Raw genomic sequence first — 22,082 nt, forward strand, 5'->3', positions numbered from 1 at the left:
ACGAAAATACTGTGTTTTTACAATAAACATTCATGGATCAGGAAAAAAAAAAAACGCTGAGAGGACACGTACCTAAAAAAAAATTATGAAAACACCAGTTCTACAATAAACATTCATGGACATCAGCCAGGAAACAAAATGCAATGAAAAGAAGACAAGACCTTAATCATTTCAAATATACAGCATACCAATTTACGACTTGAGCTTTGGGGATATTTCTCTCTCTCATTCCAAAGGAGAGTTTCAGTAATTTATCCATAATACAGAGATAAATGCAATTAAAAGGCTGTAACATTTCCTACGTACATGGCTAGTCCAAATCAGTAAATTTCTAAATACACTTCTGACACAACTCACACTCTACATAGCACTGGGAGGGATCATGTCACTTCTTCATATGACTTGTCTTTCAGTCCTATGAATTAACTGTGCTTCAGAATCTGTCAACTGCCAACTGAACATGTAGAGGTGCCAACCCATGTCAGATATATGTAATCTGCTGCTACAGTAATCCCTCCACACATACACACAAAATAAAAGTTCAGCTTAAGGAAAATTCCACTGCCCACCATCTATACAATGTACGGCAAAAATTTCAAAAGGAAAAGTTAATGATCATGTATGTACATTATGTCCTCCAACTCCTGCTTGACACGGGACCACAGAGAAATGCTAAAGATTACTCCATGACAAGAAAAAATAAAAGTCAAAGTTTGGATGGTCATTTTTACATCATTTTCACCTCTTCCTATATTCTTGTTGCTGTGGCCCTAGGCTCATACAAAACATGAACCTCCTGGACTGCAAACCAAAGCTGCCCTTCCCCTGCAGTCCACCATCCTCCTTTTAGGATAAGGAGAAAGCTGAGGGATGTCTGTAAAACCAGGCATTGGAGCCACCCAGCTATATTGGTGCCACCACATGATGGTCTCTCTCCAGCACCACTCTACCTTTTATAAATAAAGAAGCATGTATAAATTTGTGCATCAAGGCTTGAGTATACCAAGACCTCATTTTATGTACTAAGTGTTCCAAAAATATCAAAAAAATTTTCCACAAAACTATTCTCTAAATTTTCACCCTATTATATGTGTATATGACTACCACCCAGCATTGTAAATGGTTTCCTGGGTTACAGGAAACCATCAGGTTTGTCACTCAGTGTTGCACTGCCTGAAGTGGAAAAAAAAAACAATAATAAGTGACAGAAATGATGAGAGATATAGGAAGAAAAGTGGGAAGACAGAAAAAGAATGAGAAAGATGAATGAAGTAGGCAGAACTACATCAAGTGAGTGGATGATGGTTGCCACCACCTACCACCATGGAGAAAATGATAAATTAGCTTTGTGAGTAACAATGGAAGTTTCACATGCAATTTTGCTACAATTTACTTTTGTCAATATACAGTATCATAACAACTATCAAATTATATGAGGATTTTCTGTACTGTAGTACTATACTGAATCATGCTCTGGTAGCAGTAGTAGAGTAGAGCAACCCCTGCATGGGGAAAAGTCTGGATATTTTGTTCCTGGATGGACACCACATTTGTGCCTCTCCACCCATTTAACAAGGGCACCATGGTAGGCTCAACATCACCCTGTTATTTGGTTATATGGTTACCACCCGGTGTTGCAAATGGTTCTCTGGGTTACAAGATATCCCTAGGCTTGCCACTCCATGCAAAGTTACTTAAGGAAGAAACAAGCAGCACTCATAATTGGTGGGAAGCATATCCACAAAAAGGATTTTTCATTCATTCATTCATCAATCTTGTGTTGCCCCATGAAGAGCGTTGCAGCCCGGGGCTGGGCAAGTTGGTCCTGACATTTAAGATGAGAGTGACCAGCCTCACTCATCCCTGAGTGGCATTACGTGGGCAATAAACCCCAACCACCTCTTGGATATAAACCTGCACGGGCTCAATCCGATTGGAGTGCATTAACTGCCCAGTAAACCACCAGGCGCCATAATCTGGTTATATGGTTACCATCCAGCACAGTAAATGGTTTCCTGGTATACAGGAAACCATTTGACTTGTCACTCAGTGTACGGTCACCCGTAGACAGAATGAAGAGGAAAGAATGAAGGAAAGAAAGACAGATGAAGAAGGATGGAAAGAAGGAAGGAAGAGAGGAAAGGGCAGGCATCCTAGAGCAACACTACATCACGTGAGTGGATGGTGAATGCCCCCACCAACCACAATTTACTTTAAAAAAAAAAAAAAATCATCATCATCTGGACTACCATCTGTCTCTAACACTAAACACAACACATACACATCATGACTGTACTAAACAAGTTTTACAAAAATTCACTACTGTTTGCTCTTTAACACCCAGTTCATAATAAATTTCTCCCCAAATGTTTATATACAGAGCATAGAGCATGTAACCCTCGTCAGTTTATGCTTGTTAAAAAAAAAATTAAAAAAAATCAATTCCAAACTATTTCCTTTAAAGTGTACGGGCCAGAGGATATGTGACCTTAGTTCAATATTTTTAAGGGTATATGACCAGCCTACTTCCCTAACGACATTACATGAAGACTCTAGAAATCGAGCAGCATAAAGAGCCGCCATTAGGTGACTGAGGACAACGAAACAAAATGAAACTAAACTAAACTAAAAACCTTGAGTCCTCTTGACCTCTCGTCACTAACTGCTGACCAACTCTAACAATCACAACGTTCCATAACTGTCCACTGAAGAACAGGAGATTCTTCTTCCTTTCATGACCAGTTTTCAGCTCAACTAGGTTTCTATTTAATGTATTACTTGAGGCACCAAATATATTCTGGTCAGTAAAAGATTATGAACAAGGCACTGTAATGAAAGGAATGTGTTGGTGAGCTCAATGCAAGTAAACAATGTAATGACAAACCATCTCATAAATGAAGAATGGAAAACTAGCACTCAGAAGCATACAATAGAGGCAAACATGGTATGGATTTGGTTCTGTGAGACCTACACCCTACAGCAACATCCTTCTTATAGAGACAACATCTTATGAGTTCACGGAGTAAACCTACATAAAAAAAAGACATGTCAGTTAAGTAGATAATCACATAAGATCTTTGTCATATATGTGTAACTACTACCAAAACACACTATCCATCATTAGGCAGATCCTAAACACATTTTCCATCTGTGGCAATTTCTGTAACTCAATGGCTTTAGAATCAAATACAGTAATCTTTTAATAAGCCAGACTCATAAAATAAGTAGTACAGCTGTAGTAGCAGTAGTAGTAGTAGTAGTAGTAGTAGTACAATCATCCATCCATCCATCCATCATCCAATCCTCTGTCGCCCCATAAGGAGAGTAGCAGCCCAGGGCTAGGCAAGTTGGTCCCGACATTTAAGATGAAAGTGACCAGCCTTACTCATCCCTGAGTGGCTTTATGTGAGCAATAAACCCCAACCATCCCTTGGATATAAACCTACACAGGCTCAATCCGATGGAGCGCCTTAATTACCCACTAAACCACCAGGCGCCATAATTTGGTTATATGGCTACCCCCCAGCATTGTAAAAGGCTTCCTGGTGTACAGGAAACCACTTAACTTGTCACTCAGTGTAGAGTCATCCATAGACAGAAGGGTGTGGAAAGAATGAAGGAAATAAAGACAGAAGAGAGAGTGAAAAGTAACCCATAGGCTGAAGGAAGATGAAAGAATGAAGGAAAGAAAGACAGAAGAGGAAGGAAGGAAGAGATGAAAGGGCAGATACCCATAGCAGCACTACATCGAGTGATTGGATGGTGAGTGCCCCCACCCACCACAGTACAATCATAATAATAATAATAATAATAAAAATAACAATAATGATGAAGTTAAGTCAACACTACTCTCATATATAGGGTCTTATGACAGACGAAAACAGTAACACACACTTCAATAACACCCTTGGTGAAATATAGGGGTCTGAGGATGGGTTACCACAGTCCACAGCAAGCCAAGTCAACATAAAACCAACAAATGTCCCTCACAGCATTTTACATGATGCAGAATATGGATTTTCCTCTGATCAATATCTGATAAACAGTAAAAATAATATGAGTGTTATACTGGTACAGTACTTAAACAATCAAGCCAATATTATCGTATATCTGAGTTTGCCATGTTTCACATTATTACGGTATTAAATCAAGACTGCATGTGAAAGTCTGGTTATCTTATACATCAAAAAGTGCACAAGCAGAATCAGTACACAAATTAAGCCCCTAAACCATTAAGCACCAATTGCTGTGGCAAAGAATAATGGCAAGAAATAAATACATGAATAAACAAATTAAAAAATAATCAAATGTTCAAACTGATAAACTACTCTAAATGCCTGCATTAATGCATCAATCTCTTCTGCACTATGGTGTTCCGTACATTTTATTCTTGCTACTTCAAGGCAATTTTATTCAGCTAAAGAGACCTCAAAATGAAGGTTATACACATCATCATCATCATCATCATCATCAGGACACTTTTTTCCCACCTTACGATGGGATGAGGTACTCCACTACAGTCCCATACAAGGGTACAGTTGTAATTCCTAAATCTCGTAAGCACTAAATAACTATGCTTTGATGCAGTGCCATGCCATCCCAAAGATCCTCAATCACATAAGGCACACACCACATCCTTTAATAAACCACAAAACATCTGACAGCAAAAATAAAAGATATAAAGGACACACCTAAACCGTGCCAACTCATCTCCAAAATAATTTATAGACAAAAAAACATCTCACAGCATAAAAAATTAGATATATAAGATGTAACTGAGATTTTAACATAACAACTCAACTTCATAAATCATTTTAAAAAACTCTCACAACCATAACTAAACTCCACCATCCCATTAAGGCATTTCCACTTCTCAGATAATGTTGTTGACTCTGGAAAGCGCTACATAACTGCGCTGTGATGTGGTGTCATGCCAACCCAGAGGTCCTCGCTCACAGTCAGCACACACCAGGTACTTTATGCTGCCAACCGTGTGTGAGAATCCGATGTTGTCGAAGGTGAACATGTCTTCCACTGTCCACCATTCATCCACCTGTTTGAAGCAAAAGAGTCAGTCCAATTCCACAAAAAAGAAATATAGTATTGATAAAGTACTTGTAAATAACCTATTACTGTATTCATTCACCTGTTTCCAACAAGCTTGCATCCAAATATAAGAATAAATTTAGGTATATGAGAGAGGGGGGTGTGAGTTGGGAGCAGGGCAGTGAAATGGCGGGGGACAGGGCAACTTGGAGGCGATTTGTTTGTGGCCACCCCAAACGGGATTGAGGCGTCTGGCAATAGATAGATAGATAGACAATATTAGTAGCTGCCATTTCACTGATAAAAAAAAAGTAAGTTAATCCATTGATGCTGAAAGCACCAAAGATTGTATTAAAAAAAGGAAAATGACACGCAAACACTTTTTCCTTTATGCTGTCATTATTTAATAAGATCAGATGTCTCTCCTAAACAGCAGGAAAAAATCTTAAAACAAAACATGCAACTTTTTTTTTTCAAGAAATAATATAGCCCTCCCAAAGTGTCAGAGTGGTTGTAGATCAGGATATGGTGGACTGAAAACTAAACAATATATCCACAAATGTTAAAGGACAAGCAGATCAGACCAACATGCAAAAATGCTAATATATATACTGCAAAGGCAGTCATCATAATGAGTAAATGCCATGTCCAGATTTATAGAGCAATATTACACAAACTTACATCATGCGTGGTAGGTGAGGGTGCATGGCGTGGCTGTGTGGGTGTGGGCAGCGGATGACTCTCTTTAAGGTAGCTGGCTGACCGACGTGACAAAACCAGCGAGCCGCAGTCACGACATCGCACCATGCAGCCATTTTGTCCACTTTCTACTAAATTACTGAAGTCTGTGGGGTTGCTGGGGCTTTTGTCAGTGCAGTCTTCATTGTTCTTTTCAATGCAGGTAGTTTCATTTTCCTTGCTCTTTTCTGTACAACTGGTTTGGTTTTCATCCGCGGTGGTGGTCTCATGTTCAGCCTCACAGCCACTGTTGCACTTCTCCAAGCAGTTGTTTTGATCCATATCTGTAAAAAAAGAGTCCTTCACTGTATGTCAGGGACATAGCTAACAAAATGATCAACTTTTTCCACATGGTAAAGTGTAAACTGGCAGTAACTTCATTAATTTATAAGTACCAGGTACCAAAGGAAATTTAACTGGTAATTCTTCTGTAATTGTCATGGGACTTTTTTTTTTTTTTTCCCCATATAATAGGCCTGTAAATTAAAGGACACTGGCAGACCATCTTCACAAGGTCCATAAACAAAGTAACTTTTAAGTTATTAGAGTGTGTGTGTTAGTTTCTCCATCCATCCATCCATCATTCAATCCTATGTTCCCTCATGAGGAGTGTAAAAGCCCAGGGCTAGGCAAGTTGGTCCTGACATTTAAGATGAGAGTGACCAGCCTCATTTATCCCTAAGTGGCATAAGGTGAGCAATAAACCCTAACCACCCCTTGTATCTAAACCTACACAGACTCAACCTAACTGGAGCGCCTTAACCACTAAACCACCAGGTGCCATAATTTGGTTATCTGGTTACCACCCAGTGTAGTAAATGGTTTCCTGGTGTCTATCTATCTATCTATATACCTAGGCTGCTTCCCCCAAGGAAAGGGAGGTAGCCGAGACAGGACGACACACTCCCCATTTACTCACCCATTCAAACACATTCATTCGCATCTTAGCATACAGTAGAGTCACCCACAGGCAGAAGGATGAGGAAAGAATGAAGGAAAGAAAGACAGGCATGCAAGTGTAAAGTCACCCTTAGTCAGAAGTAAGAGGAAAGAATGAAGGAAAGAAAGACAGACGAGAAAGGAAGGAAGAGAGGAAAGGGCAGACACCCAAAGCAGCACTACACTGAGTGAGTGGATGGTGAGTGCCCCCACCTATCACTTTCTACAGTTTATAATTAAGCAGGAAAAAAAAGATCAAGACTTACTATACAGCACTCCAAACCTTGTGTCTTCCAGCAGTTGCCTGCACTTACTGGTTATGCTTTCACTTTTACCACTCATACTGCAACATAGACCATACCAGATTGTACCAATATGAGCTGCTAAACTATGATAAGGATTGTCTTTGTTCATTATATCATGCTATATGTGCTTGGGAGAGTGACACAGATGCTGCACTGGATGTACTGTACTGTGTTTTCATCACTTCATTACACAACACAAGGAAGAAAAGACACTGAACAGTACCATAATAACTGTTTATTTAAAATCTGCACAGAATTTAAGCAACATTATGTTACATTAGAACCACATATAACGGGGATCTACAATGACTTGGTTGGCAAATTTTTTCAGTCTATCAACGTACTCCGTTGGGAGAATTTTTTTTTTTTTTTTTAGCTGTACAGAATACTGACATACTCATAATAACAGAATTAACTGCTGATTCACAGAAGTGAAAAACAGCCTTGCCAGTCCCTTATTACCACCTACAGTGTGTAAGGACCTTAGGCTGGACTGAAGTAATCCAGAATAAATTCATCATCTTCATACCTCCCCAACCAACAAAAAAAAAAGTGTACAATCCAAAATGTATAAGACAGCAGCATAAACAATTATATTTACAGTAATTTTAGCTCTACCACATTTTTCCTACAAATCTACTTTCACTTCTCACTCGTGAACTCTCACTCTCACCTACTTGAAAGGCTTTCCTCTCAAAGTCTCCTTCTATCATCATCTTTTACTGTTTTGACTTTTCTTCCCCAATATCTCTTCCTCATAACTCCTCTCCTTATACCTTCAATCATAATCTCTCTCCTTGTATTTCTTTTCTTCATAACCCCTTTCCTTATATCTTCTAGCATAATAATCCTTGTTGTATCTACCAGTATCATCCTCTCTCTCCCTGTCCTTCCTGTCTTCCTCACAGCTTCTTTCTCTGTACCTCCTTCCCTCATGATCTTTTTCCTTATATTTTCTGTCACAGTATCTCCTGTGCTTATGTCCTTTATCAGAATGGTAACTCTCGTCTTGTCTGTGTCTATGTTCTTTGCTATTTCTATCTTTGTGATGGGTTCTACTTTGCACACTTTCCTCTGAATTCTGGATAGCATCTTGCATTCTTTTACCATTTTCCTGCTCTGGGTGGTACATTCCAGCAGAGGGTTGTGGGAGGATAGAATGTTTAGTTTGGCCTCTGCAATCTGTACTTTCTGACATAATTGATCTGTCCCCTTGTTTTGTCTGACCACTGTCCTGACTAAACTGTTGTTTCCTGGTCAAGGGTTGGGGGAGAATGATAGGCTTCCTCCAGGGTCGATCTCGGCAGCCAAATCTTAGCTGCCCAGCCTCTTTCCGCCCACCCCAGCCTCCACCAAGTCTCCTGGGTATCCATCCCTTCAGCCGATGCCCTGCCTCCCAGTCCACCAGTGCAGGACAGCCCTCAAACTCAATCCCTTGGCCTTGGGTGAATGCATCCTTAACATCCGTTTCCCGGCGGAACTGGATGAATCCATACCCTTTGCTGGCCCCAGTGACCACATCCCTCATTAACCATGTCTGTTCCACCACTCCAAATCTCGAGAACATCTGGTGGAGTCGGTCCTGGGTTACTTTACGAGGCAGCCTACCAACGAATAAAGTCCGACCAGGATGGTGATCAACATCCGCTGGTGTGTAGGTGGCGTGGAGGGCTCGCCACACTGCCCGGTCATGTGGCTGTGTGTCGGTACCATCCAAACTGCCAGCCTTCAGAGGGTCATACTCTTCTCGAGCTATGGGGCACCAGTCTCCTCCCATCTTGTCCACTACCACTGCAATGGAGAGATGTCTAAGCTCTCATACAGCAGTACAGTAGGTACTGTATCATAACCAAGTGGTTATATTGACACTAACAATACAGTGACAACAGAGTGGACTACAAAGTACCTGTATTAGGATTATTCCTCTCCTTGGTCAAAATAATTGTTAACATTCTGAGATCATCAAAAAAGGCCCTTGGCATCATCATCATCACCACCATTCAAACCCAGTTTCTCACGTTCATATGAGATGGAGAGACTGCAGCAAAGTTCTTGGGTATCTCCAATCATATAAAAAAAGTAAGGATAGTAGAGTACGGCAACAGCCTCCACACAGGTTTTAAATACCATACAGTTTCTCAGCCTGAAATATGTAAAGTGTCTCAGTCTGGGGAGGTTCATCCTCTTCTTGAACATCCTATAATATGGATAATATCTACATGGATATTTTTTCCTTGCAGACGTTGTGTCAATACAGTATTCCACATCAGAATCAGTTGTTTTAACCATTTCGGTTCCTTCTACGCAATGATTTTTCCAGCTATGAGTAGGTACTGTACTGATGTATCACCATTTATAAACTGCCAGATCAAAATGAATAAACTACAGTAAAAAAAAAAAGTGTCTAGTGGTTTCATGATAACCCTCTACAAAACTCATATAAGACTTCTGCTAGAGTTTGGAACACCGGCTTATTAGGCGACTTAAGACTTCTTGAATCAGTACAACGTCATTAGACAAAACAAAAAGAAGGCCTTTCTGAAGTGAGTTATGTTGATCCCCTGAATTCTCTTAATTTACAGTATATTCTGTGCATGGCAGGCTGCCTACAGTTGACCTTATAAAATACTGGAGAATCTTCAACAACCTATCTGTCATTGCCTCATTGGATCTCTTCACTATCTCTCCAGTAACTAGCACTACAGGTCATAGGTATAAAATAGCCAAATCTCACACAGCAGCAGAATGCAGATGGAGATTTTTAGTATAAGGTGTACTGCTCATTGGAACTTTGCCAGACAATGTTGTCAGCATTAATACTATTGAATCTTTCAAAAGGGGTCTCCGCCTGTCCCTTGGAGAGGCATTATTCTCCTATACCAACTGTTACAATACACGAACCATACGCCTTACAGTATAGTAAACTCTATTACCTGGCTTCCGCTCATTACACATGGTAATACCTTCACTGTGGTTTGTCCAGTAATGGGCTGGCATGCCAGCAGCTCTGGGTTGCCCCTGTTTTGTCCTGACATGGAAACCTGACTGTTGAAACTTGGGATAGTCAACCAGCGGAGTAAACCAGTTTCACAGATATTATCAATGACTATCCTAGGAGTCTGGCATTAGAACATCGCCGGCATTAAGGCTTATGGTGACATTCAATAATTACCAACAGTACATTAATATTTCCTTACAGGCACACCTTGTCTGGTAATTCTTAATCGTTACTTTCCTGGTTATTTGCCATGCCTGTGGTTTACTATACTGTGTAACAACAGCATCTCCATACCAGAGTTTGGATTCAGTCATTAAGCTTCTTTACCCTATTTGCTCTTATTTTCCAGAATTTGTAACAAGCCTTTTGATCTTATGTTTTCAGTACAAAATAGGAAATTTCTAATTCTCTTGCTCCTATTTTCTATAAATGGTTGTTTTCATTCCGATTTCTACTCCCTCCCTATTATATTCGTTTCTGGCCACCCCTTACGAGATTAAGGCGTTCACACATACAGATAAATTATTCTTCCCTGTGCAGTGAGCAAGGAGTGTTTTGTACAGTTCTAACGTTAAGTAGCCCTGTTCCGTCATAATACAAACACTTTACAGTGCTTTATATCCAAGGCATTTTCATGATACTCCTACATTTAACACCTTTCATTAAACATGTAAACTTTCCCCAAGCCATATTTCATCATCTTATGCACAGTTATGGTTAATCCATGGTTATAAACTTACAAAATATTGACGTTTTTGGTTCCACTACCTACAGTAAACACGCCTTCCAGCCTTCTCCTTCTTCTCTGTCTAGTTTGGCCTAAGCTTTGTAACACCAATAACTCTAACTTTATCTCTTTATTATTTTTTCCTCCCTAATATTCCTCTCATCTGACTTTACTGTCAGCCACAGTTCGTACTCCGTCCACTACACCAGTAACAGTGATTTTATATTAGCTAGACCTTATGTAGTGAATAAGGGTTAACTAATCACTATGTTCTGTCCAGTATGTTTTTCACAGGCTGCATCAAGCTGTCTGGAGATGACATGGTTGAAGTAAAACAAGGAACATTTCGTCTGTGCCAAGCTAAAGGCAGACCACATGAAAACCAAGACTGAACCAGAAGGACGAAGACTAATTAGCATCAAGTTTGTGGCCATCAGCACCAGCTTCACCACTCAATCACTCAACCTCCACACACTGCACCTTGTATTGTTACTCTGAAGAATATTTGACGATCAGTGACAGAAGAGGGAGGAGAAAGGGGTGGCGGTGGCGAGGCCGGACGTGCGAGAGAATCTGCGTTTTTTTTTTTTTTTTTTTAAGAACCTACGCATTTTCGCCTAGCGGTGTGGCTATAAGCAGAGCAGAGCCAAAAAGAACAACACAAGACCCCTTTCAAGATAACCACCACAAGATAATGACCAGTGTGCCCAGGAGCACCAAATAAGATACGTGGTAAAGGGTAATATATGACATTTTATGCGGTAGATGCACGCAGTGGTAGACGTCCTACCAGGACATAGGAAACTATTCGAAATGCTTTGGGAAAGCAGCGATTGTTTTTTGTATGTATAGCTTGCTTCAGTGATGATCCTGAATTATTCAAGGCCAAAGATTTTTTGGAAGATCTGGGTAGCGAAGTACTCCTCCTTGAAAATTAAATAAATGACAGTGAAGTTCGAACTGACTCCCTGTAAGATAAAACAGGAGCCAGTGAAGAATTTACAGAGGCAGAGTGGAACTAAATAAATGACTTCAGGGTAGTGGTAGACAGCCAGTGATTTGGTACAGCCATTGTTTTGGTGCGGCGAATGTTTGCCGATGTTTTGATGCAGACGATGTTTTGTTGCAGCCGATGTTCTGGTGCAATGTCTTGGTCGAGCCAGCTTTGATTAACCAGTGATTTTGTTAGTGTGGCCAATGCTTTGGTGCAGTCACTGAGAAATGTCTGGCAATTTAAAGGAAATGTAAATGTAAACAGTCATTACAAATGCAACAGATTATGAATGTCTGTACATTTTTTCAGTGACAGCGCTTTTGCCATTAGATGTGAAAGTATTTTTATATTACGTATACAACGCGGTAGATGTAGTTATATCCATCAATGAATATTGATGAAATTCAACCCTTATGATAGATATTTGGGTTCAATTGCGGAAAACCCGTGCGAGAACCCTGCCCTTCGAAGGTGAACTTAGAAGGGTTTGGAGAGGAATGGAGAGGATCGTGTTGGGTGTCAAAGACAGCATGAGGAACAAAGGAACAGACGAAAATATAGGATATAATCACACACACACACACACACACACACACAAGTAGGGACAGGTCATGTTCTGCGTTGGACATCCAGGCACCTTGGGTAACCTGTGAACCCCCAGACTTAAAGGAAGAGGCAGACGGGGCGAGATGAGTTTCGGAGATTTGCAAGGATGGAACAGACTTAGCCAACAGGCCAGAGTGGATAAACGATGAGATGCCTCTGTCCTAGAATGGAATCTCCAGCAGATATGATTATAAATAATTGTTGTTTAACCTTCACTCAGACATCAAACACCTCCCAAATGAGTACAGTACTTTTCACATGAAATAAACATTTGTAAGTTAATTGCTATGGACAGCTCTTAATCGCAATAACCAGCTGGGGATCTTTAAAAAATGCACCCTGTCTCGAGCCATTGTGATTCTGCATTTGAATGTGCAACAGCTGTTGCAGCCCAGACTCATCTGAAATTATGTGTATGTTAGGGAGTGCGCTGATGGTTCGGCAGCGTTTCAGAAATATTTGTGAGACAAAATCTTGTTTCAGTATTTTAAAGGTATGAGGGAGAGTAACGAAGGTCCTGGGTCAGACACCGCAGGGCGCCATCCCTCGACCGTGACTCTAAGCAGAATGAGTGAAAGAGTGATGGAACTTGGCGGAAGTGAAATGAGGCCTGAGCAAGGTTGCCAATTCAGATTTTCAAATTTGCTAGTCTCATCTCTAAAAGTCGCTAAAATGTTGCCAAATTCCTCGTCAAAAGTCTCAGGCTAGTATGATTCCTATTTTTGTCATTAATCTTTAGTTACGTTATATCAACACTTTCAAATATTTACTAAAGATCAGAAAATTATAGTTTGGTGAATAACCTGTAAATAAAGAGTTCATTTACAAATGGACCAAATTATGTTCAGCTTAATGTGCGTATAGTAATTACTCAGTGGTAATTGCATCCTAGTTTTCCTCCTCGCAGTTATCAATAAAGTAGATCGTTCCGTTGTAGGAAGCTTGTGAAATGCACACTTGTTGCCATATTGTCTTGTAATCTTATTGATTATAAGTACCAAACTTCCTTAAAATAGGCTGTCATTTTACATCATAGGGAGATTCTGGTAAGCGGTGCCTTCTCGTGGTGACACCGATATATGCGGGTGGCACTGCAGTCTAGTTGCATATGCGTCCTCATCTCTTTATCTTCTGCGTTGGTGGCAGGATGGTGAACTATTGACGGTAGAATCAGCCTACCGGCAGGTCACTGGCATCGCAGAGGAACCTTAGGCTTAAAAAAAAAAAAAAAAAAAAAAAAAAAGTTAATTCATATTGTGCTTCGACCATGTTTATTTGTAAGATTGTGCCCAAACGTGACAAGTTTGTACCATCACGTTCAAATTCTGACTTTGAACTCATTTTGTAGAACATAATACTAAGTTCAAAACAATAAGCTGAAATGAATGACTTTTGGTTAGTTATATGAAACAGTTAACCTGCAGCAGTGTACTGTAACCAATACCTTTCGTCTTCGTTTTAATGTATTAGTATATCTGACCTCATTTTGTAGGGAAATTCAGTGTTAAGATGATTGCAAAATCCAAAATTTGATAAGACAGGAATAAATAGCCTTTTGGACAAGTTACACTGCACCGATACTGACTACACCTTTTTAAATAATTTTCCTTCTCAGAATTGGTATAACAATCGTGAATTTGAGATCGGTGTGTAAGGGAACCCATTGCAAAAACAATTATACAATCTAAAATTTGACATGATGGGAATAGATACAGTTTTTAAAACGAGTTAAGCGAAAAACAGTGCCCTAATACTGACGGCAACTTTCCTTTTCTTGGCAATTTTCCCCTTCCAAAGCTTTGTATATTTCGAGTCATACTATACACACGATTTTAAGACATCAGATACATGGAAGAAACGTAAGAGGGTGGCTAATATGTTCTTAGATCATTAATATTGTCAAAAAGGAAGATGACGGGTTGAAATTGCGAGTTGGCTCCATACCGGATTTGGCTATCAGTCTCTCAATATCGCTATCTGTACAAGGTAGTAAAAAAATTGGTAAAGAACAAGAAAGACAGAAACAGTAAGAATAAAGCGAAAAAAATACTCTCCTGGACTGAAATCCTCAATATGCCACATTTACCTTGAAGAAACGCTGTGTCATTTTGCACACATCACACAAGGCCAAATGCACAGGACAGCTTTTCTTCTCTCTCTCTCTCTCTCTCTCTCTCTCTCTCTCTTTCTCTCTCTGTGTGTGTGTGTGTGTGTGTGTGTGTGTGTGTAAATCCTTCTTGTTTCTTGGTATGCATAGTTCGTCTTTCTGTTTAGCCTGTTTGTGCATTTGCTTTTCTGCAGCAGTCTCTCTCTCTCTCTCTCTCTCTCTCTCTCTCTCTCTCTCTCTCTCTCTCTCTCTCTCTCTCTCTCTCTCTCTCTCTCTCTCTCTCAGTTCATCCTAATTTACTTTCAAGGATAGTGTAGCTCAGATCCGCCATAATTTCACGTTCAGAGTAACATCCCCACACTTCCTCTATATTTCAGAGCCCTCATTCCCTCACTCATGAAATTGTCCAGCCTTACAAAACACCCGCTATTCGTGCATCTGCAATTGCATGATTCGTGACCTCTTCGTTTAATTAGAGCGATATCTGGCGTTCGTTACTATGGTTTGTTTCTGCATGGCACTAATGTTCATTGGTTTGTTTATGCATTGTCTCTCTCTATCTGCCTATTTGTCTACTTACCTACCTACCTATCTGTCTATCTATCTGTCTATCTATCTATCTGTCTGCCCACCTACCTACTTACTTACCCACCTACCTACCTACCTACCTACTCATTTATTTATGTACCTAGATATATAGATTGATATAGGTAGAGATATTAGATTTATGTATATCCACTTGTACACATGTATGCAATGACGTTAGTAATAAACAAGGGAATACAGTGAGAGAGAGAGAGAGAGAGAGAGAGAGAGATGGACATGGACAATGGAAGTGAAGATCTAGAACATTAGGAAATTGTCAGTGTGCGTGAATAGCGATACTAAAAAATTGCAAGCCTTGTGGATGAGAGAGAGAGAGAGAGAGAGAGAGAGAGCGTTGAACCACTAGTTATTAATTTAGCGTTTATAACAGGGTGTAAGGAACGCTCTTTCATTTTCCTATACGGCCCATCTCTCTCTCTCTCTCTCTCTCTCTCTCTCTCTCTCTCTCTCTCTCTCTCTCTCTCTCTCTCTCTCTCTCTCTTTCTCGTTATGTATGATCCTTTTTGCTACTTCCTCTTAAATTGTAACAACAACATCAACATCAGTGGGTATTACAAGTCAGTGATTAGTGTGTATGTGTGTGTGTGTGTGTGTGTGTGTGTGTTTGTGTGTGTGAGAGAGAGAGAGATGCGTCACATCGCTACTGCTACTGTTGTACTGTTCTACTATATAGGTCACACACACACACACACACACACACACACACACACACACACACACACACTTCTATACCATCTCAGTCCCTTTACTTTTCCGTTTACCTCTCATCCAGACTTAATTCTTTCTTATCAAATTAATTAACCTAATATCCTGTCTTCTTTGCAATGGCATCTCTTACAAACTTCTACCAAATCCCTAAGAATATAAAGAAAAAAATCTATCAATCTGTCTATACCCAGACTCCTCAATCCCGTAAGGGGTGACCACAAACAAATCGCCTCCATGTCGTCCTGTCCCCTGATATTTCGCTGCCCTCACTCCATCTCACACACCCCTCTCTCATATACCCCTCCACTCATCCCTTCATCTCATCCCACGTCAGTGAAGGAGGAAGTAAAATGGGACGTGGCTGCATATCCCATACTAAAGTTCATTTGTCTGAATCTTTGCAAAATGTTAGTAAAATAGTAGTGTTTCGTGTTATATAAATATCTTTAATCTTTCCTTGTACAAAATGAGGCCAAGTTAATTATCGTGGAACACAAACTGATAGAGTGTAAGTAGTTGTAGGCCGAGGTTCATCTCCAACGTGAACCATATGGACTGCAGGCTTAAGTTCCCCTCTCTATCCAATCACCATCTTCCTTTCCGGGGATAGGGAGTTGAGGGACGTTTGTGTAGCCAGGGAGTTGATTTGTTCGGTTATATCAGTGCCACCACGTGAAGGCGCCCCTCTCCTGCGCCCGTCTTTGTAGTGAAGGGGTTAAGTAGTGCAAATTGGGAGGGTCAAAAAGTAGGTTATACCCCTTGTGAAACGTACACCACTTAGTAGCGATAAAATACACACAGGGTGCATTGTACACACACACACACACACACACACACACACACACACACACACACACAGGGACATATAAGGTACTGCAAGAAAATACTCCGATGCATTATTCACATCATGCAGACACACACGTACACAAACATCTCATTCCACATAGACACACACACATACATAATGAGAGAGAGAGAGAGAGAGAGAGAAAGGATAATGACTCTGTCTCTCATCAACCTCCTGTCTGTCTCCCTTTCTGCATCCCTACACCAGGCACGAGGGAATTTGAGTCACGAGACTTTACACACACACACACACACACACACACACTCTCTCTCTCTCTCTCTCTCTCTCTCTCTCTCTCTCTCTCTCTCTAATTACACAGGGTCACACGGTCATAAAAGATGCTTTGTTCAACGAATGCCCTCCAACTCCTGACCATCCTCATTTGTTGACCTTGTTCCTGCCTCCATCCTGAATACTGGATTGTAAGGATAATTTAAGCCTTGAATGTGATGCTTAGAAAGAGGAAGAAGAACAGGAAGGAAAGGAAGACGATGGAGAAGAGGAAAAAATTGAAGAGAAGGGAGAAGTTGCAATAGAAAGGAAAGACGGAAGAGCGAGCGAGCGAGCGAGCGAGAGAGCGAGAGAGAGAGAGAGAGAGATAAAGTGTGATCCTAAATGAAATAATAGCATTTCGCCCTCATTCTCCCTCACGGCATTCCTTCCAACCCACATCCAGCTGCTCCTTCTCTCTCTCTCTCTCTCTCTCTCTCTCTCTCTCTCTCTCTCTCTCTCTCTCTCTCTCTCTCTCTCTCTCTCTCATGGTACATAAGAGTGGCGGCTGCTCTGTACATTTTTTAACTTTACATAGCATCAAAAACATTCAAGAAAGATACTGTGGTGTAATGCCCAGACTAAATCGCCAAGGAAGAGGTGTTAAAGGTCAAGGGTCACGTTGTTATCTGGTCGTGTCATCGGCCGTGTCATTACCACTGAGCCGCAAACACACCCACGTCCTTGGTGTCTGGGTTCCACGGGTTTCGATTTTGTGTTATCCTGTACAGAGGCAAACATTTGGGTGGAGAGTAGGGATTTCTCTCTCTCTCTCTCTCTCTCTCTCTCTCTCTCTCTCTCTCTCTCTCTCTCTCTCTCTCTCTCTCTCTCTCTCTCTCCACTCGCGACCTGCTGTGTGAATGTTATGGGTGTGGCAAAGAGGTATAGCGTTACACAGACACACCAGACATAGAGTTACAGAGACAGTGATATAAATTAAGGATAAAATAATGTGGCTGGGTCACACACACACACACACACACACACACACACACACACACACACACACACACACACACATACTGGTTAAAACTAGATACATTGACGAACAAGCGTACATAAAATCCTGTATGCAATTACTACACACACACACACACACACACACACACACACACACACACACACACACACACACACACACACACACACACACACACACACACACACACACTGGTTAAAACTAGAAAAACTGGCAAACATGCTTACATGAAACCCCTGTATACAATTACTACACACACACACACACACACACACACACACACACACACACACACACAGGTGGATGCATATGAGGCGGGTAGGTAGGTAGGTATCCCCATTAACAAGACATATCATCAATTCTAGATCTGAAAACACACGCCTCTAAGTCCACATGTTCCCAGGTAATACTCCTCTAAGTGGCTCTTGAAATAGGGCATAAAGGGGCAGTGTTTCCCAGCAGTGCGCTCTGTGTTTCGAAATGCATTGCGTAGAAACAGTGCCGGTACTCTTTTATGTGGCTTTGTGCAAATGCAAATGTTTGGCAGTTAAATAAACCGGATGACTTGTTTGTGTTCAGTGCCTGTTGGTGGGGAGAATATTAAGATGGGTGCGTGAGACGGTGGGGGGTGAAGGAGAAAAGGAGAGGAGAGGAGGGAGAGATAATAAGGGATCGAAGGAGGGGAAAGGAGGGAGAGGATGGAGGGGAAAAGGAGAAAGAAAAAGAAAAAACAACAGAGAGGTAAAGAAGTGGAGAGTTAACAAAAAACGAATGAGAATTTGATGATGGAAAGGGAAGAGGAGGGAGAACGAGAGGTAAGGAGAGAATACGGGAGTGAAGAGAAGATGGGGAGAGAGGAGGAAGGATGGAAAGAGGAAGAGAAGAGGAGGGACAATGGAAGGAGAAGAGAGAATGGAGACATGAAGATAAGTTGAAGAGGGAAGGGAAAGAATGAAAGGAGGAAGAGAAGAGGAGTAGAAGGAGAAGGAGGGACTGTAAGAGGATGGAACGAAGGAAACTGAGGAGCGGAAAGCATAGGGAGTGGAGAGAAGAGGAGGAAGGTTGGGGTCAGGATGGAAGAAAGGATGAAGAAGAACAAGAAGATGGTTATGAAGAAGAAGAAAAAGCAAATTAAAAATCAAAGAGACATAGCAAAGTACAAACACATAAAGATAACCACACACACACACATACACACACACACACACACACACACACACACACACACACACACACACACACACACACACACACACACACACACACACACAGGAATGCACATATACATACATTATACTCACTGACATACGTTAAAAATCACACGCACACACGCGCACACACACACACACACACACACACACACACACACACACACACACACACACACACAGGAATGCACATATACATACATTATACTCACTGACATACGTTAAAAACCACACGCACGCACACACACACACACACACACACACACACACACACACACACACACACACACACACTTGAGGCAGAACGTCATTTATCAAACACTACGAGAACAAAGACTACGCCATCTGAGAGGCTGTGTGTTTGTGTGTGTGTGTGTGTGTATGTGTGTTAAATGGATTCACACAGCTCTTCTATCTTACTGTCGTCAGACGGTTTTTATTCAGTCTAGGAGAGAGAGAGAGATGCGCTTCAGCCACTGGGAATCCTTTGATGTAAGTGAACTTCTGATGTTACCTTACCGAGAGCAGGTTTGTTGTGTTGCTGAGGGGATTTTACCGGGTGGACATGCACTGGACTCTCTCTCTCTCTCTCTCTCTCTCTCTCTCTCTCTCTCTCTCTCTCTCTCTCTCTCTCTCTCATCTACCTACCTACCTTCTTCCCTCACTTTTTCTCCCTTTCTCCTATCCTCTTTTTCACTACCTTCCTACCCCTTTTTCTCACACCTGTCTTTTCCTCTTTTTTTCCTTTTCCTTCCTTCTCCCTGTCTCTCCCTCCTCCTCTCCCTGTCTCTCCCTCCTTCTCTACCTCTCTCTAACCTACTTCCCCTCCTCCTTTCCTGTCAGACAAACAGAACTGAATGAGAAGGCAGTGACAAATACCAGGCCATAGTTGGAAGGATAGTACCTCGTTGACGCTCATACGCACGTACTGGTTGACGCACATAAGCACATAATCATTTACGCACATACGCACACACTGGTTGACGCACTTACACACTTACTGACTTACATACGTATTGTGGTTTCAGCACATACGCACATGCTGGTTAATGTACATACAGACACACTTGTTTACACATACACAGAGATGAGGGTCGATGTACATACATACTGTAAATACACACACACACACGTTAGGTATTTTTAGCACTGTATACCTTAATATGTATTCACAATCTATTATGTCTTCAATGCAGACCTTGAGTATGACGTGTGTGTGTGTGTGTGTGTATGTGTGTGTGTGTGTGTGTGTGTCAGGTAATAAATCTCCAGGTGTGTGTGTGTCAGATAATAAATCTCCAGGTGTGTGTGTGTGTGTGTGTGTGTGTGTGTGTAATTCACCGGGTCGGTCAGGATCACTTGATGGTCGTGATCGTCAGCTTTTACCCTCCCGGAAGGGAGCTGAGAGCTCATATAGTCCGATCTAAGGGCAAGGCTGTGACCTTCACACACCCACACACCCGTCCCCTTGCTCCAGGGGGACAGTAACCACCCACTTTGTCAGTGAAACTTTTCGCAACCTGAGCGAGGCGCGAACTCCCGTCTACCAGATGGCAAGCGAGAACGTTACCACTGCGCCAGCGAGCGGTGTGTGTGTGTGTGTGTGTGTGTGTGTGTTTGTGTGTTTAGGAGAAAGAGAGAGAGAGAGAGGGGGGGTGCACACAAACCTTACTGTACTTGCAAGGTGGTTAGGCCTTGATATTAAGATAAACTTTGCATTGGAATTACATATAAGAGGGAGAGAGAGAGAGAGAGAGAGAGAGAGAGAGGTGGGGTCACTGGGTACTAGCAACCAATGTGCGTCGCCTACCCAAGTGTAATCTCTCTCTCTCTCTCTCTCTCTCTCTCTCTCTCTCTCATCCGGCACACACACCTTCATATTCTCCCACAATACCACTCTTTATTTAAGGTACCTTACTCATTTCCTGTGATGCATCATTTCTTATTGCTCCAACTTACGGTGGGAAAAGAGGGTGGGATGATGATGATGATGGTGGTGGTGGTGAAGAGGATGATGATGATGATGATGATAATAATCTATCTATCTATCTATCTATAGCCCGACGCCCTAATCCCGCAAAGGGTGGCCGCAGACAAAATGCCTCCAAGTCGCTCTGTCACCCACCATTTGACTACCCTCCACCCAACTCACCCCCCCCTCCCTCATATACCTCTCAACTCCATCCCTCCACCTCATCCTCGGTCTACCTCTCCCTCTCCCTCCCTCCACCTCACCTACATACACCCTCTTAGTCAGTCTTTCATTCTCCATTCTCTTCACATAATAATAATAATAATATTAATGGTAATAATAATAATAATAATAATAATGATAATAATAATAATAATAATAATAATAATAATAATGATGATGAGGATGAGAATGAGGATAATAATAATAATAATAATAATAATAATAATAATAATAATAATAATAACAATAATAATAATAATAATAATAATAATAGTTCTTGTGACTCATATTAAGTGATGATAGAAAATTCTCACCATTCCAATCATTGCTAACCGCACTATAATATGGCACGCAGGCTAATTACACCTTATAATTGCAGGTGCTCTATGATTGACCTTTACTAATTAGGGTCTTCCTTCCACCCTCGCGCATCCAGTTTTTAGTCACTAGTCATCGTACTGAAAAGGCTATTACAAGGGTAGAAGGAATAAGGAAGCACTTTTGTAATGTCTTTAAAGCCATTTAGTATAACGGTAGCTAATATGAAGTACAGGAATATACAAATTTATTTATTAATTGAAAGTTTTGTATTTTGTTATTCTAAGGACGTCTGGCAGAAGCAGGATATGGCCTTTGCTCCCTTCATGCATCAAAAAAAAAAAAAGTCACTCCGGCCCATATTTTTTCCTGCCCCAGTCACCCCGCCCCTTAGTTCTTGAAATCATATGAAACACAGGTTCAGTTGGCAACACATGAACCTGGGACAGCACCAGTGTGTAGCAGAGGCCTGGCATTTGGTACACTTGACAA

The 22,082-nt window shown here is 41.2% G+C and overlaps 2 protein-coding genes across 2 annotated transcripts; both read right to left on the reverse strand.

Annotated features, from left to right (window-relative positions):
* Positions 1-4,722: 4,722 nt before the first annotated feature.
* On the reverse strand, positions 4,723-6,066 carry strat (RAB interacting factor STRAT). The gene is made up of 2 exons (XM_080271045.1): positions 5,728-6,066; positions 4,723-5,053 (listed from the first exon to the last, which is right to left on the reverse strand). The coding sequence occupies exons 1-2, from the start codon at positions 6,064-6,066 to the stop codon at positions 4,874-4,876; spliced, it is 519 nt and encodes a 172-aa protein (XP_080127171.1). The 3' UTR covers positions 4,723-4,873.
* A 1,304-nt stretch (positions 6,067-7,370) lies between these two features.
* Positions 7,371-10,821, reverse strand: LOC145398180 (U11/U12 small nuclear ribonucleoprotein 35 kDa protein-like). Its single transcript, XM_080271131.1, has 2 exons — positions 10,767-10,821; positions 7,371-8,819 (listed from the first exon to the last, which is right to left on the reverse strand). The coding sequence occupies exon 2, from the start codon at positions 8,803-8,805 to the stop codon at positions 7,807-7,809; it is 999 nt and encodes a 332-aa protein (XP_080127257.1). The 5' UTR covers positions 8,806-8,819; positions 10,767-10,821; the 3' UTR covers positions 7,371-7,806.
* Positions 10,822-22,082: the final 11,261 nt, after the last annotated feature.

This window comes from Coenobita brevimanus, chromosome 44 (genome assembly GCF_032717465.1).
Source record: "Coenobita brevimanus isolate Jiangsu-jjx chromosome 44, ASM3271746v2, whole genome shotgun sequence".
NCBI classification, from domain to species: Eukaryota; Metazoa; Arthropoda; class Malacostraca; order Decapoda; family Coenobitidae; genus Coenobita; species Coenobita brevimanus.